The 14,517-nt window shown below is 39.5% G+C and overlaps 1 protein-coding gene across 12 annotated transcripts in view; it reads left to right on the top strand.

Moving 5' to 3' along the window:
* Nucleotides 1-14,517, top strand: part of ERC2 (ELKS/RAB6-interacting/CAST family member 2) — an 846,554-nt gene that overhangs the window by 352,109 nt on the left and 479,928 nt on the right. For all 12 annotated transcript variants that reach the window (XM_014541327.1, XM_014541320.1, XM_014541325.1 and 9 more), the window contains one exon: nucleotides 10,752-10,889. In XM_014541327.1, the coding sequence (XP_014396813.1) occupies nucleotides 10,752-10,889 (138 nt within the window). The remainder of the gene's footprint in view (nucleotides 1-10,751; nucleotides 10,890-14,517) is intronic.

The raw sequence follows: 14,517 nt of genomic DNA, 5'->3' as shown, positions 1-14,517 counted from the left end.
AATTTGGACTTTGGTAGAATTTGCAGAGTGCAGTGTCTCAAATATTCCACAGGGTGTCATGATGTGGTTGTTTGTTCTCTGAAGGACTGTCTGGTGGAATGTCATTTGAGCCAAGGCTCTTGCAGTATTTCAAAGGGTCCTTTCATTTTGGTTATAGTCAAGGGATATTTAGTGAGGGCCTACTATGTGCCAGCCTCATGATAGGAGATCTTAGTGGTGTCATGCCAGTCCTGTCTTTATTTTGTGTTCGGTATTTTGGTGGAGAACATATCTACCAACAGAGTTTGCTTGAGTTTCTTTGCCATGTAGCTTCATGCTACTTTGGAATGAATCTCAAATGGAGGAGCTAGACTTGGAAACTGCTCAGCCACCCAGCTCCACTCTGGTTCTCTTCCTCCATCCTCTGGTGGGAACAGAGCCCCAGGTGTGCTGGTGCCGGAGGGGCTCCTGGGTAGCTGAGGGGAGGCCCAAGTGCAGGGCTCTGGAGTCAGACAGTCTGACTCTGAATCCTCCCTTCACCACTAGTTTTCTGGGTCACTTAAAAAAAAGCTATTTGCATCTTTTCATTTTAAATCAGGATGGGATTTCAAAAACAAATTAAACAATTTCTAAAAAGCATTGAGCATCTTCCAATCACAGGAGAAGATAGAGTAGCCTCCACTTGTCCATGCTCCTTCTCTCTAAATACAATTTAATTCAGATTCTCTAGAACTAATTCAATAGACAATCATAAAAGACCCTGAAGGGTGGGAAGGAAGAAGGAGGACTCACAAGGGGGCCTCAGGAAGAGATGAGCACCTTGGCAAGCTTCCTGGATTTTCTTCTCCTCTCCCACATACCCAAGATGGGGGCTGGAGAGCCCTGCAACCCTGAGCTGCCCGCAGAAATAGGGGGCAAAGGGAAAGAGGGAGGGCAGAGGAAGGGAAGGTAAAAGGGAGTGAGGGAAAGAAGGGAATGCTTGCTCTCCAGGCCAAAGGACTGGGAAAGGAAAAGCCTGCCAGGACTTCACAGTGGCCAACTCTGCTCATGACAGCTTTGCTAGCTAACCCATCCCCCTTCTCCCATCTCCCAGCAGCAGTGGGCCCGAGCTGCCCACAGCAGCTTCCTTAGCAGTACCAGGGCAGGCCCAGCTCTCCACAGCCCCAAGTCCCTGGAGCAGCAGCCATTCTGCACCTAGCAGGAGTGTCAGCAAACCAGGGAGGTCAGCCAGAACTCACATACTGAACTGCAGCAGGGCGGCTGACTGCTGAAATAGATATAGATGTAAATAGGAAAACAAAACAAGCCGTCTGACATAGATCCCAAATGTCCAGCATATAATTGAAAACACTTGTCATAGCAAGAACCAGAAAAATCACAATATAAATGAGAAAAGACAACTAATGCCAACACCAAGATGAATCAGATATTAGTTTTGTGACAAAAAATGTATAGCGATTATTATAAAATTGATTGAACAAGTAATTACAAATTCCCTTGAAAAAAATGGAAATCCGCACTGGAAGGATTCCATAGGGTGGAAATGACAGAAGATAGAATCAGCGGACTAAGGACAGATCAATGGAACTTACTTAAGCTGAGGAACAGAGGGAACGTGGACTGGAAAATAAATGAACAGAGCTCAAGGACCTGTGGGACAATAGCAAAATACCTAACATATCGCCAGAGTTCCAGAAGGAGAGGAGAAAGAATAAAGGACTGAAAAGTATTTGAAGAAGAAATAGCTGTAAACTTCCAAAATTGGCAAGCAATATAAACCTACAGATTCAAAAAAGAGGAGTGAATCCCAGCTAGGATAAACCCAAAGAAATCTATGCCAAGACACATCATAATCAAACCTCTAAAAACAAAAAACTGAAATAAAAATCTGAAAGCAACTAGAGAGAAACTACTCAATATTTATAGGAGAATGAATACCAATTCAAATAGCAGTGGATTTTTCATGAAACCATTGAGGCCAGAACGATTTGGCATATTTTTCAAATGCAGAAAGGAAAAAAATTGTCAGCCACAACTCTCTAGCTGGTGAAAATATCCCTCAGGAGTTAAGAGGAAATAAAGACATTTTCAGGCAAAGGGAAACCAAGAGTATTTGTCACAAGGACATCTGTCCTTAAAGGAGGACTAAAAAAAGTTCTCTAAGCAGAAAGGAAATTCAAACAAGAAGAAGAATTAGAACTCCAGAAAGGAAAAAAGAACAGTGGAATGGAAAAAATACGGGTAAATATATTGTATCCTTATTCCTGTAAGTTTTTTAAATCATAGTTGACGGTTGAAGCAAAAATCGTAACAGCTTGTTTTGTGGTGCTCAATGTATGTAGAGGAAATAATGGACAATTGTATGGAAAAGGGGGGAAGGTATGAAGGTCTTAAAGGAAGTTCAATTTCAATACTCCATTTGGATTGCTAAGCTATTTATATCAGTAGGTTGTGAAATGTTGCATATGTAAACTGCATTGCACACAGCAATTGCTTAAAAAAGTAAAACTCAGTAAATAAATGAAGAGGAAATCCTAAAAATATTTCAAGTAACCCTCAGGAATACAAGAGAAATGGAGGAATGAACAACAGAGGAAATAAACAGAAAAAAATAGTAAAATAGCAGACTTAAGCCCTGACACATCAATGGTCAAACTATAACAATTAAAATACATACATTGTCAGAGTGGATTTTTTTAAAGCACATGACACAGCTATATGAGGTCTATAAGAAGTTCGCTTCAAACACACTGACATAGGTTGAAAGTAAAAAGAATAAAAAGATATATCATGTTTACATTAATTTAAAAAAGGAGGAATGGCTAAGTTAATATCAGATAAGGTAGACTTCATAGCAAAGAAAATTACTATAGACAAGGGGTGACATTATGACATAATAAAAGAAGCAATCCACCAGGATGACATAGCAATCCTAAATGTGTATGGAGCAAACAAAATAGCATCAAAACATATGAGATAAAAATTGATATAACTAAAGGAGAGATAGACAAAAAATTATAGTTTGGGACTTCACCACCCTAAAATCACTAATTGATAAACTAATTACAGAAAATTAGCAAAGATACAGAAGAACTGAACTCTTACCAACTAACAAGAGCTAATTGACATTTATAGAACACTCCACCCAACAATTGCAGACTACATTTTTTCCAAGTGCACATGTAACATTTACCAAGATAGATCATACTCTGGGTTGTAAAACAAACCTCAGCATATTTAGAAGAATGAATTCCTAGAATATGTTCTATGACCATAATGGAATCAAACTAGAAAACAATAATGGAAAGACATAAGGATCTAGAAATAATTCATGGTTCAAAGAAACTAAATACATAATAATCATATTTTGAATATGAAGTTTCACAGGAAAAATATACATGTAACTGAGTGGAAATGAAAATACAATATCAAAATATTGGGGATGCAGCTATAGCAGCATTGGCAGGAAAGTTTATAGCATCAAATGCTTATATTAGAAAAGAGGAAAGATCACAAATTAATAATCAAAGTTCTTACCTCAATAAACAAAAAAGAGGAAGAAGTAGAAAATGAATCCAAAGCAAGTAAATAATAAAAATAGAGCATAAATAAATAAAATTAAAAACATAAACAATAGAGAAACTCAATAAGATTAAAAACTGCTGTTTTGGAGAAAAAAATCAGCAAAATTGATCAACCACTAGCAACATTGACAAAGATAAAAGAAAATATAAATCCCCACTATCAGAAATTAAATAGGAGATATTATGATTCTGTAGTCATTGACAAGTAGGAGTATATTAGAGATAACTTTATACTCATACATTTGACAGCTTAGTAGAAATGGACTAATTTCTCAGAAATCCAGAAATCACACTATCAAAACTCAAACAAGATGAAGTAAAGAACCTGAATAGTTTTATACCCATGAAATGAATTGAGTGTTTAATTTAAAGGTTCATGATTAAGAAACTTCTAGGCCTAGATAGCTTCACTGGAAATCATTGCCAAACAGAATTAACACTAATTTTACTCAGTCTTAAACTGAAAAGGGAAGAGAAAATATTTTCCAGCTAATTTTTGAGGCCAGGATTACATCTATACTAAAAATAGAAAAAGACAATACAAACAACAACCCACAAACCCCCACAATCTAAAAGTATTGACCACTATCTCTCATGAACTGAGATGCAAAAATTCTCAACAAAATATTAGAAATCAAAACCAAACATTTATTAAAATAATAATATATACTATGATCAAGTGAGATTTATCCCAGGTATGCAAGGCTGGTTCAACATTCAAAAGTCAATCATTATAATCCAACATATGAACAGGTTAAAGAAAAATATATGGTCATATTAATTAACATAGAAAAAGCATTTTGCAAAATTCAACACCTATTTATGATAAAAGCAAGTTAGGAATAGAGGGAGACCACATCAACTTGATAAAGAATATCTGCATAAAAACTTATACCTAATATAAGTATTTTCTCTCTCATCATTAAGACTAAATATGTTTTCCCTAAGTTTAGGACAAAGTCAAGGATATCTACTGTCATCACTTTACACTCCAAAGTTTTCTCCTTTTTTGCAGATGACATGATTGTCTACATAGAAAATCTCAAGGTATAATTGAAAAGGAAAAACAGAAAAACCCTTCTACAACGAATAAATGAGTTCAGTAAATTATCAGGATACAAGATCACTCACAAAAATTAATTCTATTTCTATAATGAATATGTAGAGGCTAAAATTAAAATATAATACCATTCATTATAATGCCAAAGTACCAAAGCATGTACAGCATCTTTATTCTGAGGTTTACAAAATGTTAATGAAAGAAATCAGAAAAGACTTAAGCAAATTGAAATGTACTGTATTCATGGTTTGGAAGACTCAACATAGTAAAGGTGTCAATTTTCAAAAAATTGACTAGGTTTAATGAAGTTTCAATCAAAATTTTGACAAAGGTTTTTATTGACATAGACAAGCTTATTACAATTTTTTTGGGGGGAAAGCACAAGCCCAAGTTCAACTAAAACAATCTTTTAAAAAAAAGAGAGAATAAGGCGGTCTGTATCACTATACTTGTATTAACCTTTACTATATATCTAACATAAGCAAGACAGTATGGTATTGTTAGAGAGATAGAAACATGGATCAATGGAAAAAGTAGAGAATTCAGGAGCACACCCATGCAAATATGCTTAATTGATTATTTTACAAAAAAAATTTCAATGGAGGTAGGATAGCCTTTTTAATAAATGGTAGAACCATGTGGACATCCATAGGCAACAAAAATGAATATTTGCCTAAACTTCACACCTAATGAAAATGAACTCAAAGTAGATCATGGACTTAAGTGTAAAACAGAAAAGTATACACTTACTAGAAAAAATATAGGATAAAATCTTCAGAATTTAGGGCTTGATAACGATTTCATAGAATTAACATTAAAAGCATGATCCACAAAGCAAAGGATGATAAACTGGACTTTCTGTGCTGTGAAATATCCTGTTAAAAGGATAAAAGACAAGCTACAGTCTGGGAAATAATACAGAAAATAATTGTAAGTCTTATATCTGACAAGGAATTGGTATCTGGAATATATAAAGATCTGTCAAAAGTCAGCAGTAAAAATATCCAATGAAAATGCACAAAAGATACGAGTAAATTTACTGAAGAAGATCTACAGATGGCAACTAAGCATATGAAAAGATGCTCAAATTCACTAGTCATTAGAGAAATGCAAAGAAAACTACAGTGATATGCAGAATTACTAACATAAAAACACCAGTGACAACACCAGGAGGTGGTGAGAATGTAGGGAGACCAGCACATTCACACGTAGCGGGTAGGAATGTAAAATGGTGTGGCCACTCTGGAGAAGTTTGGCAGTTTCTTATACAACTAAAATTGCTTAGTTCCCACATGACCTGGCAGTGGCTCTCTGGTATTATCCCAGAGAAATGAAAACTTACATTCATAGAAAACACTTCTACGTGAATGTTCATAGGAGCTGATTTGTAATAGCACCAACTTGAAACAACAATATACTTTAACAGGTGAATTGTTCAACAAGCTGGTATATCCATATCATGGAATATTAGTTAGCAATGAAGAGGACCAAACTATTCGTAAATATAACAATTTGGATGGATCTCCAGAGAAACATGCTGAGTGAAAAAAAAAAGCCGTCCCACAGGTCATATACTGTATGACTACACAGCATTTATGTAACATTTGTGGGATAACAACATTATAGAAATGGAGAACAGAGTCATAGTTGCCAGGGGTTAGGGATGGGGCGGAGGCAGGAGATGAGTGGATGCAGTTAAAAATGGGCAGCAGAGGGCATCTGTGTGGTGATGGGATTGTTCTGTCCCTTGACTTTGCTGGTTCTACACCTGAGATACAACGGTGTAGAGATGGATGTGGTGATGGCTACACAACATGAAGGTATTTAATATTACTGAACTTTATGTTAAGAATGGTTAAAATGGTGAATTTTGTTATGTGTCTTTTACCACAATTTTTTAAAAAAGGGAATAGGAATGTATTTCAGAAGTATTGAGAGATTAGTAGACCTATATATTTGTGCTTACCAAGCAACCTATTTTTTTTTTTAAATTTCCAATCTGTCATGTAACAATATGTGTTCCTACTGTGTTATGATCACTGTGTGGTTCTGGCCACACGTGACACATGAGTTCAAAAACATCTCAACTGGTCTGTATACTGCTCAGAGTGAGAAGTCCACCCCCCATGATCTTGAATATTGGAGTGATATTCAGACACTCTCCGTGTCTGTAATAGTTTTCTTATCACAGTCTGGTAACAAAGGGTCGCATGAACCACATTTGGCCAATTGTCTGAATCAAAGCTTAGATGTATAGCCCTGTGAGAGCTTCATAGAGAGATAGTTCAGAATACCATATTTTTCTGTGTATAAAATGCTATTTTTTCTAAAATCATTAGACTGAAAATCGAGGGGCGTCTTATACATGGAAGTCAGCCAAGGAGGGAGCCTCATGGGTGTGTAGCTGCCCATACCTTGTCAAACAGGCTTCCTCCAGTCACGAGCCTTATTGTTACTGACATCAGCTAATGCAATTGGAGGTGGAAGTGGAGAGTGCACAGATGCAACAGGGCCTGGAGCATTCTGAGCCCATAAAGATGTCAAAAATGAAAAGATAAATACTGGTAAGCGATTGTCTTACTCTGCAAAATTCACACTGAATGTAATCAGCTATGCAAAAGAACATGGAAATAGAGCGGCAGAGAGACAATTTGGACCTCCTCCCACTGAGTGTGTGATCAGACAGTGGAGAAAACAGGAAGAACAACCCCCTAAGATGCCAAAGGAGAAGAAGGCTTAAGAGGAAAACCAGCAAAATGTTTAAAATATTGATTTCTTAATTTTGGGTTGGAAAAGTGGGGTTTGTCTTATACATAGAAAAATATGGTAATTCCTCCAGGGTGGTGTAGTTTGTGGGTTCAGGAGCTAACACCAGGGCGCTCCCCTGCTGTTGTGGATATGGGTCTTTTTTGGCTCTCTATACTCTCATTTTCCCCTGAGCTTATGAAGGGGCTCTCATGCTGGACTTGAAAATGGCAACACGTGGCTTCTCAGATTCCTTTGCAGGTGGGCTCTGGGCCTTACCTTCATTCTATTCCTTAGGTGTATCTGCCCCAGAATCGCTGGGAGGTTGGGTGTGTGAGGGACGCTCTGCTGCAGCGATTGCAAGGTCTGGGCCAGGGGCTGCATGACTGCAGGGCTCGTGGTGGTGTCCAGCAGTCAGTGACAGCTGGGTTTGTGCTCAGTGTCTGGTATTCGGCAGCTGAGGCAACAGTGTGTACATCAGCATTTGCATCAAAACTTTGTGCATCGTTCTGGGCTTTTTCCCTCATCCTGGCTTCCCAGCCTCCTGTTCACTACGTTCAAGGCAGATGTAGGAAAGTATAAAGAAGAACAGTGATTTCATTAGTCACACCATTACCAGAAAATAGCATTTTAGTGAGTTTCTTTTATATAGGTTTTTTTTTTTCTATGTAAAAACTTTTTTTTTTTTAACAAACATGTTATTTTACATTCTGCTTCTCCCCTCCCCCTATGCATTCTACTATTTCCATTTAGTGGCATTTGTACGCAAAGGTGATTTTAAATATTTGTATGTCTTAAATGTACCAACAATCTGTAATTGTTTATTAACTTGGACAATTTAATTTTAAGTAGGCATTTGTTATTATATAATTTATTATTTACTTTTGTATATAATGTTATTTTTATATACAAATATCAACTAAAGATAACCCATAATCTCACCAGTCAGATAATCTCAGTTGGTTGGCATTAAAAATTAATAAAACCCACATGGTTAGAAAATTCAAGCCGAAAACCACAGAGGTGCAAAACAATGAGAAACAGAAGCTTCCTTATACCTCTGCACCCTAGATCCTTTCCCCCAAAGTTAAGCACTGTAATATTTCTTGTGTTTTTTTCCCCCAGAAAATGTTTTAATTCCTGTAGCTACATAACTGTGTGTACTTAAAGATTTATTATTACTTTTTTTACACAGAGACGGTATTTTCCACACTGTTCTGCACTGTGTGCTTCTCTATTAAGATCATTCTTGGAGTCTTTGTGCATCATTGCTTATAGTGGTGCGTCCTTAGCTCTACAAATTCCGCATCTGTTACTCAGTATGGCCTGTGATAACATCGGCTCTTCTGTGGGTTCTTAAATGTGAGATGAGTAGATATGTCAGTTGTATGTCCCAGGTCTCACCAGCCCACATTTCTTCAACTCTTACCTCCCACCTGCATACTGGTAGGACCTCTAACCCTCAACCTCCTTTGTTTTTCTGGTAACTTAGGGGAGGCCCCAGGGTTCCCACAGAGGCTCCCAGCTAGACTCCATTAGCCTGTATTTCCAATGCTCAAAGCCCCTTGCAATCTGTGCCTACCACTGCTCCAGGGCTGATGTCCTGAGAAAAGGTCCTCTCCCCCCTGTCCGGGCACTGTCTTCCAGGTTGGACAAGGTGTGTCTAATCGGTTTGCTCAGAACCACCATGGGTTTGCACATGCATATTTACACAAATGTATCTGTGTGTGGGGGGGGTGTACTCCAAACAATAACATGCACTGTGTGAAGTGTCAGGCCTCTCGGTTGCTGGCTTCTTCTACATAACAACCATCAGGTGGACATGTAACCATCCATATTCTTGCTCACTCAGACATTTGCTTATGATGTATAACTTTGAGCACTTGTCTGGAATGGAGGAAGCCTCTGTTTTGACTGCAGATGATTATGCCTTTTTCCTGTTTTCCATGTAGGGACAGTGAATTCTCACAGTGGTGGCTGGGTAGGAACACATTGCATTCTGATGAAGGAAAAGCTTAATTATTTGATCTATAACCTGAGTTTCCAGGATATGTGTCTCAAGGCATAAAACATGTCTGACTAAAGATACATTGGCAAATGGAAAAAAAAGAAGGAAAGTAGGAAAGAAGGGAGAAAGGAAGGTAGGAAGGAGGGAAAGGAGAATGGAAGGAGACAAAGTCCATCTCTGCTCGCCCACTACCCTTGTAACCATTGGAAAAGTTTGCCAAGTCTCACCCTGCAGGTTGAGGGTCAGCAGCATCACTGTCTTCGTTCTCAGCACTATTTTGACGCTGCTACTGCTGCCATCTCTGCTGTCACCCTCTCCGCCTCCTTATTGCTGCTACGACGGTCATTATGTGTAGTGCCATTCCAGATTCGTGCTAAATGGATCAAGTAATCCAAAAATTTGTTTGAGTCACACATTGTGAAACATGCCTTTGGAATGATTTCCCGAGAAAGCCTGGGTGCAGAATACAAATATTTTGAATGGACTTATCTTACAGTTGTACTGCTATTTTTCCTTGTCATTTTAAAACCCTTAATACGAATAAATTGTTTGTACAGTGCAGCTTTTTTTAAATCCTTAGATAAGAAATACGTGGTTTGAAAGCAGAGAATAAAAACATGAATGATAATGTTCCCAATGCCCGCTGCAAGGTCCTGGCTGCCGCTCCCGGGCAGGCGTTATAGTCGGCTATTCGGCGTGTTTATTTCAGGCTGCAGATAGTGGATGAAAGTGCCTGGTAGGTTGCCAGCACATGACTTAGTTGCCAAATGGAGTGTTTAGTACTTGTTACATTTGATTTATATCACAAGTTCTTCCCATTAACAGTCTACTGGTGATAACCTACTTGGCTTTTCATGTGGTTTCTTTGAAACAGCCACTTGACAACATTTGGCATATCACAAGGTTTAATACTGAATACAGGAGTGAGTGAATGACTACATGGGTTCTGCTATACACTGATACGCTGCTTGGTGCAGACTGGGTACCCGTTCTGTGCACTGAGTGAATAAATCCTGTATGTGTGTTTCTCTGATTCTCTGCACCATGGTGAGGTCTCTGGATGGGAGACTTAAAGGGCTGGTGGAGGGGGTAGAAACAGATAGAAATAATAGTGCTTACATGTCTGGAGGGCTTGCATTTGTATGGAGGCTGGTATTCTGCTCATCAGTATCACACTTTAAATGCAGGCTTGAATTATGCGGGAGAAGGTAGGCCTCATCCTAACAGCATTCATTCTAAGTCAGAGTGTAACCTCCTAATGCGGTCAATTTCCGTGATCTCAAGTCTATTTTTTTTTAAAACAAGTTCACTTCAGGATTCTTGGCCCTGGATGTGTAATAACACGTGCATTAAATATGGTGATCTTTATTTTCAGATTGAAAACTTGCAAGAACAACTTAGGGATAAAGACAAGCAACTGACCAATCTGAAGGACAGAGTGAAGTCCTTGCAGACAGATTCCAGTAACACCGACACTGCCCTGGCGACACTCGAGGAGGCCTTGTCAGAGAAGGTGAGCTTGGACTAAACAGTGGGTATCAGGATTCAGGGAAATGTGGTTGGGAGGAGATGTTGCAAATGCATTTAAATGTACCCTCTTTTCTCCACGCACTCACACTGCCCCCAGGCCCTGCTGGGCCGCCCACTCCCATGCTAGCCCTCGTCAGTAGACTTGGCTCACTGAAGCCAAGGGTGTCTTTTGGAAATGCAAACCTGAGCACCTCACCTTTGGCCCTGCTTGTCCTTGTTCTTGGATGATAAAAAGTAAAACCCTTCACCTGGTCCATAGGGTCCATCCCTCCATCTGATCTGGCTCTTAACTGTCTGTCTTACTCCTTTCTCTTCCTCTCCCTCTCCCTTTCTCCCTATTATTATCCCCCACTTCCTTCGTTCTTTTCTCTCTTCCTTCTTTCCGCCCTTTCCAGCCTCACCCCCTATCTCTCCTCCCTTTTTCCCTGTGTGTTAGCTATACTGGCCTTCTCGATTTTCAAGTGCACCATGCTCCCTCCTGCCTCGGACCCTTTGCACAGGCCGTCACTGATCCTAGCATGTTCTTTACTCTCTGCAGACTTGATTCCTTTTCTTCTGAAAGCGCAGTTTCCTGAGGAGCTGTATCACATAGTAGTTAAGAATGTGGACATTGGAGTCAGACTGCCTGGCTTCAAATCCTAGGTGTGCCATTTATACTTTGGACAAGTTACTTCACCTTTCACTTCCTCAGTTTCTTTCTCCGTTCTTGTTTAGAACGATAGGGATAATACATTACAGCTGTTGTTGTTACTATTTTACTACTTACTTTCTCAGGGAAGCCTCCTTGGTAAAATCCTTCACTGTGTTCTCATGAATAGCGTGAACTTCCCAGAGCTCATGCCACAATCTTAATTGTGCTTTTATCTATGTCTGTGTGATTAATCGGTCTTCTCTGCTAGACTCCAAGCCCAAGAAGTGCACCCATATTTGGGTGTTATTTATGTGTGTTAGCTCGCCTTCCGCCTGCCTAGTATAATAATATGTGCACGGGGGAGTGCTCAGCGGAGTTGGATTGAGTGAGACCCCGCCAGACGACAGGCATTGCTGTGGGCAGTGGAGTTGCTGCAGAGAATATGGGTGAAAATCCTGGCTTTCCTGGAGGTTAGATTCTAATGAGGGTGAAAGAGAGACAGACAATAAATTAATAAGTAAATATATAGGATTGCAGAGGTCAAGTAACTCTCTCTCCCAGGTCCTCAAATTTCCCATTTGTGGGATGGGGAAATTCGATTAAATGGCCCCAGGTTCTGTAAACCAGTGTATCTTAAAGAAGTCTTCTTTGACTTCTACTTCAGAATTACCAGGAGGTGCATGTTGAAAATCTAAGTTATTAGGCACCACCTATGCCAACTGAATCGGAACCTGGAGTAGGGCCTGGGAGTCTGCACTTTAGCCAGCACCCAGGTCATCTTTATGTTCACTAGTCTGAGAGCCACTGATCTATGTTAGAAATACAGGGGCTAAACAACGTAGTCAGATTCTATGGCTAGATAGCTTTCGTGTTCCTTATTAAAATGATAAGATTATAACTTTAGGTTAAGTTATAAGATAGAAGATTTTATTTGAAGACTTTAAAGAAGAGTAAATATAATGGTTTTTCAGGGAAAGATATTCTTCTATTTCTAGCTTTGAGATTGTATTGCCAAAGCTCTCTGTAGTAGTTTTGTTTGTAAAATCTGAATGAGGGAATGCTGGTTCAAAACTATTAGTGATTATGTCTCCCTTTTGCAGTTTTTGAGCGATAGGATGTCAGCCTACTTGTTTTCTTTCTCCCAATTTACAGAAGTAAACATATACCATATAATTTTCCATGTCATGAATTCTTGGCAGGATTTTATCATTTTTTTTCCCCCGGCCCTATTAAGATTTGATTTATTCTAGTTTAAATCCCAAAGAATTCCCAAATCTGAAACTACTCCCTTCCTTAAGCACTTCCTTTGAGGCCGAGGGGATGACTGGGAAGGAAGCTGAGGTCTGTGGGAGTCTGGCCCCTCAAGCTGCCTCCACTACCTGATAATAGCACCGAGAGGGGCTACCTTCTTCTGTGTCTGCTAGTACTGTATTTTCAAAATGCACGTCTAAATGAGCTGATCACTAAGTTCCGGTCCCTTTGGGGAACTGCCTGGACTGTAATTGTTCAGTTTGCTGGGCCTCAGTCTCAGGCACATGAAAGCTGAATTGCACCATAGATGAGGAGTTGAGAGCTCAGATGTCTCAGAGGGCCTGGCAGGGAACAAAAATGAGGGAAGTGGGTTTGGTGTGATACAGTAGGGACTGTTGGTAACTGTGGTGAGCTGGAGAGTCCTTGACCTGTCTCATAGCATTCACGTTCAGATTTTTAAAAATTACAATGCTCAAGCCAAACCAAATAGCTCTGTGGGCTAGCTTTGACCTGTGAGCTGTTAGCTTGCAAACGCTATTTGCATTGACTCTTTTGCCTTTCACAGTAATGAAGAATAAAAGCAAACAGAGAGATTTATTTGAAGGGAATTTTCAAATGGTGCCACAACCACAATGCTAGCATATTTGAAAAGCACAGACAAAAACACTGAATAGGAAATGGTAAGGTCCTCTATCATGGGGCAAAGAATAGATTTAAGTATTTATCCCAATGGGTGTCAAACTTCGGTGTGCATCCAAATAATCTTATCAATTAGGAGCTTCTTAAAAAAATAGTTTCCAGGGTTCCATTTCCTGGCGATTCTGATTTAATTGCTCTGCTGTGGGGCCGGGAACTGGTGATTTTTAACAAACACACACAGTGATTCTGATGCATGTGGTCAGTAACCACACTTTGAGAAACACTAAATCTATGTTCTTCCATTGTAAGATGGGCAGAGGGCTCAGTGAGGGAAAATGACTTGACCCAGAAATTAAAAATTTGGTGCATGTGCAGCATCATTGGCCATTTCTGAGCCCTGGGCAGACATCATTAATCAACTGTGGCACAAGCTAACTCCTGAGCCAGCACTCCAGGAAGTCCCTTAGATTCTCAGCTGGCCCATGGTTGGGACTTTGTTGCCTACCCCATGTTAGGATCCTAAGGCCACTCAGCTCACAGGTGATGACATAGGACTTTTGACATCAAAAGCACAAATATCAGAATGGTTGAGATTAAGTCCTATTTCATCACTTGTGAGCTGAGTGGCCTTAGGATCCTAACATGTCCTTAATGGCCTTTCCCTCATGAGTTCTAATTTTATCCACACAGAATTGAATTGATCCACACAGTGCAAAAAATAAAAGGATTAATTAAAAATTTTAGAGTCGTAAGAACATTGAATTATTCGCTGTCTTTTGGCCATTGAATAGAACCCGGTAGGCATTATTCACCATTCCGCTTGGATTATTACATCCCAGGGAGTGTGTGATTCCTTTTCATTTCTAGGAACTTACTCAAACATTCGGAGCGTGAAAAAAATAATGCCACTTAGCAAGTTAAGATTGAGTATGACTTAGTCCGAGGATTGACACACAGAAGCTCAGCAGACAGAACCCCTGGTGTTTGTAAAGTGGTCTCCCAAGCCTTGCTGTGGCCACATGGTAGATAAGCAGCGGAGAAAAGCAGATAGCAGGGCCGGAGGCCACTGCAGTTCAGTTCCACCCAGTGA

Source organism: Myotis brandtii, unplaced genomic scaffold (assembly GCF_000412655.1).
Source record: "Myotis brandtii unplaced genomic scaffold, ASM41265v1 scaffold268, whole genome shotgun sequence".
NCBI classification, from domain to species: Eukaryota; Metazoa; Chordata; class Mammalia; order Chiroptera; family Vespertilionidae; genus Myotis; species Myotis brandtii.
Note: the sequence above shows the minus strand (reverse complement) of the source record. Positions and strands in the feature narration are given on the sequence as shown.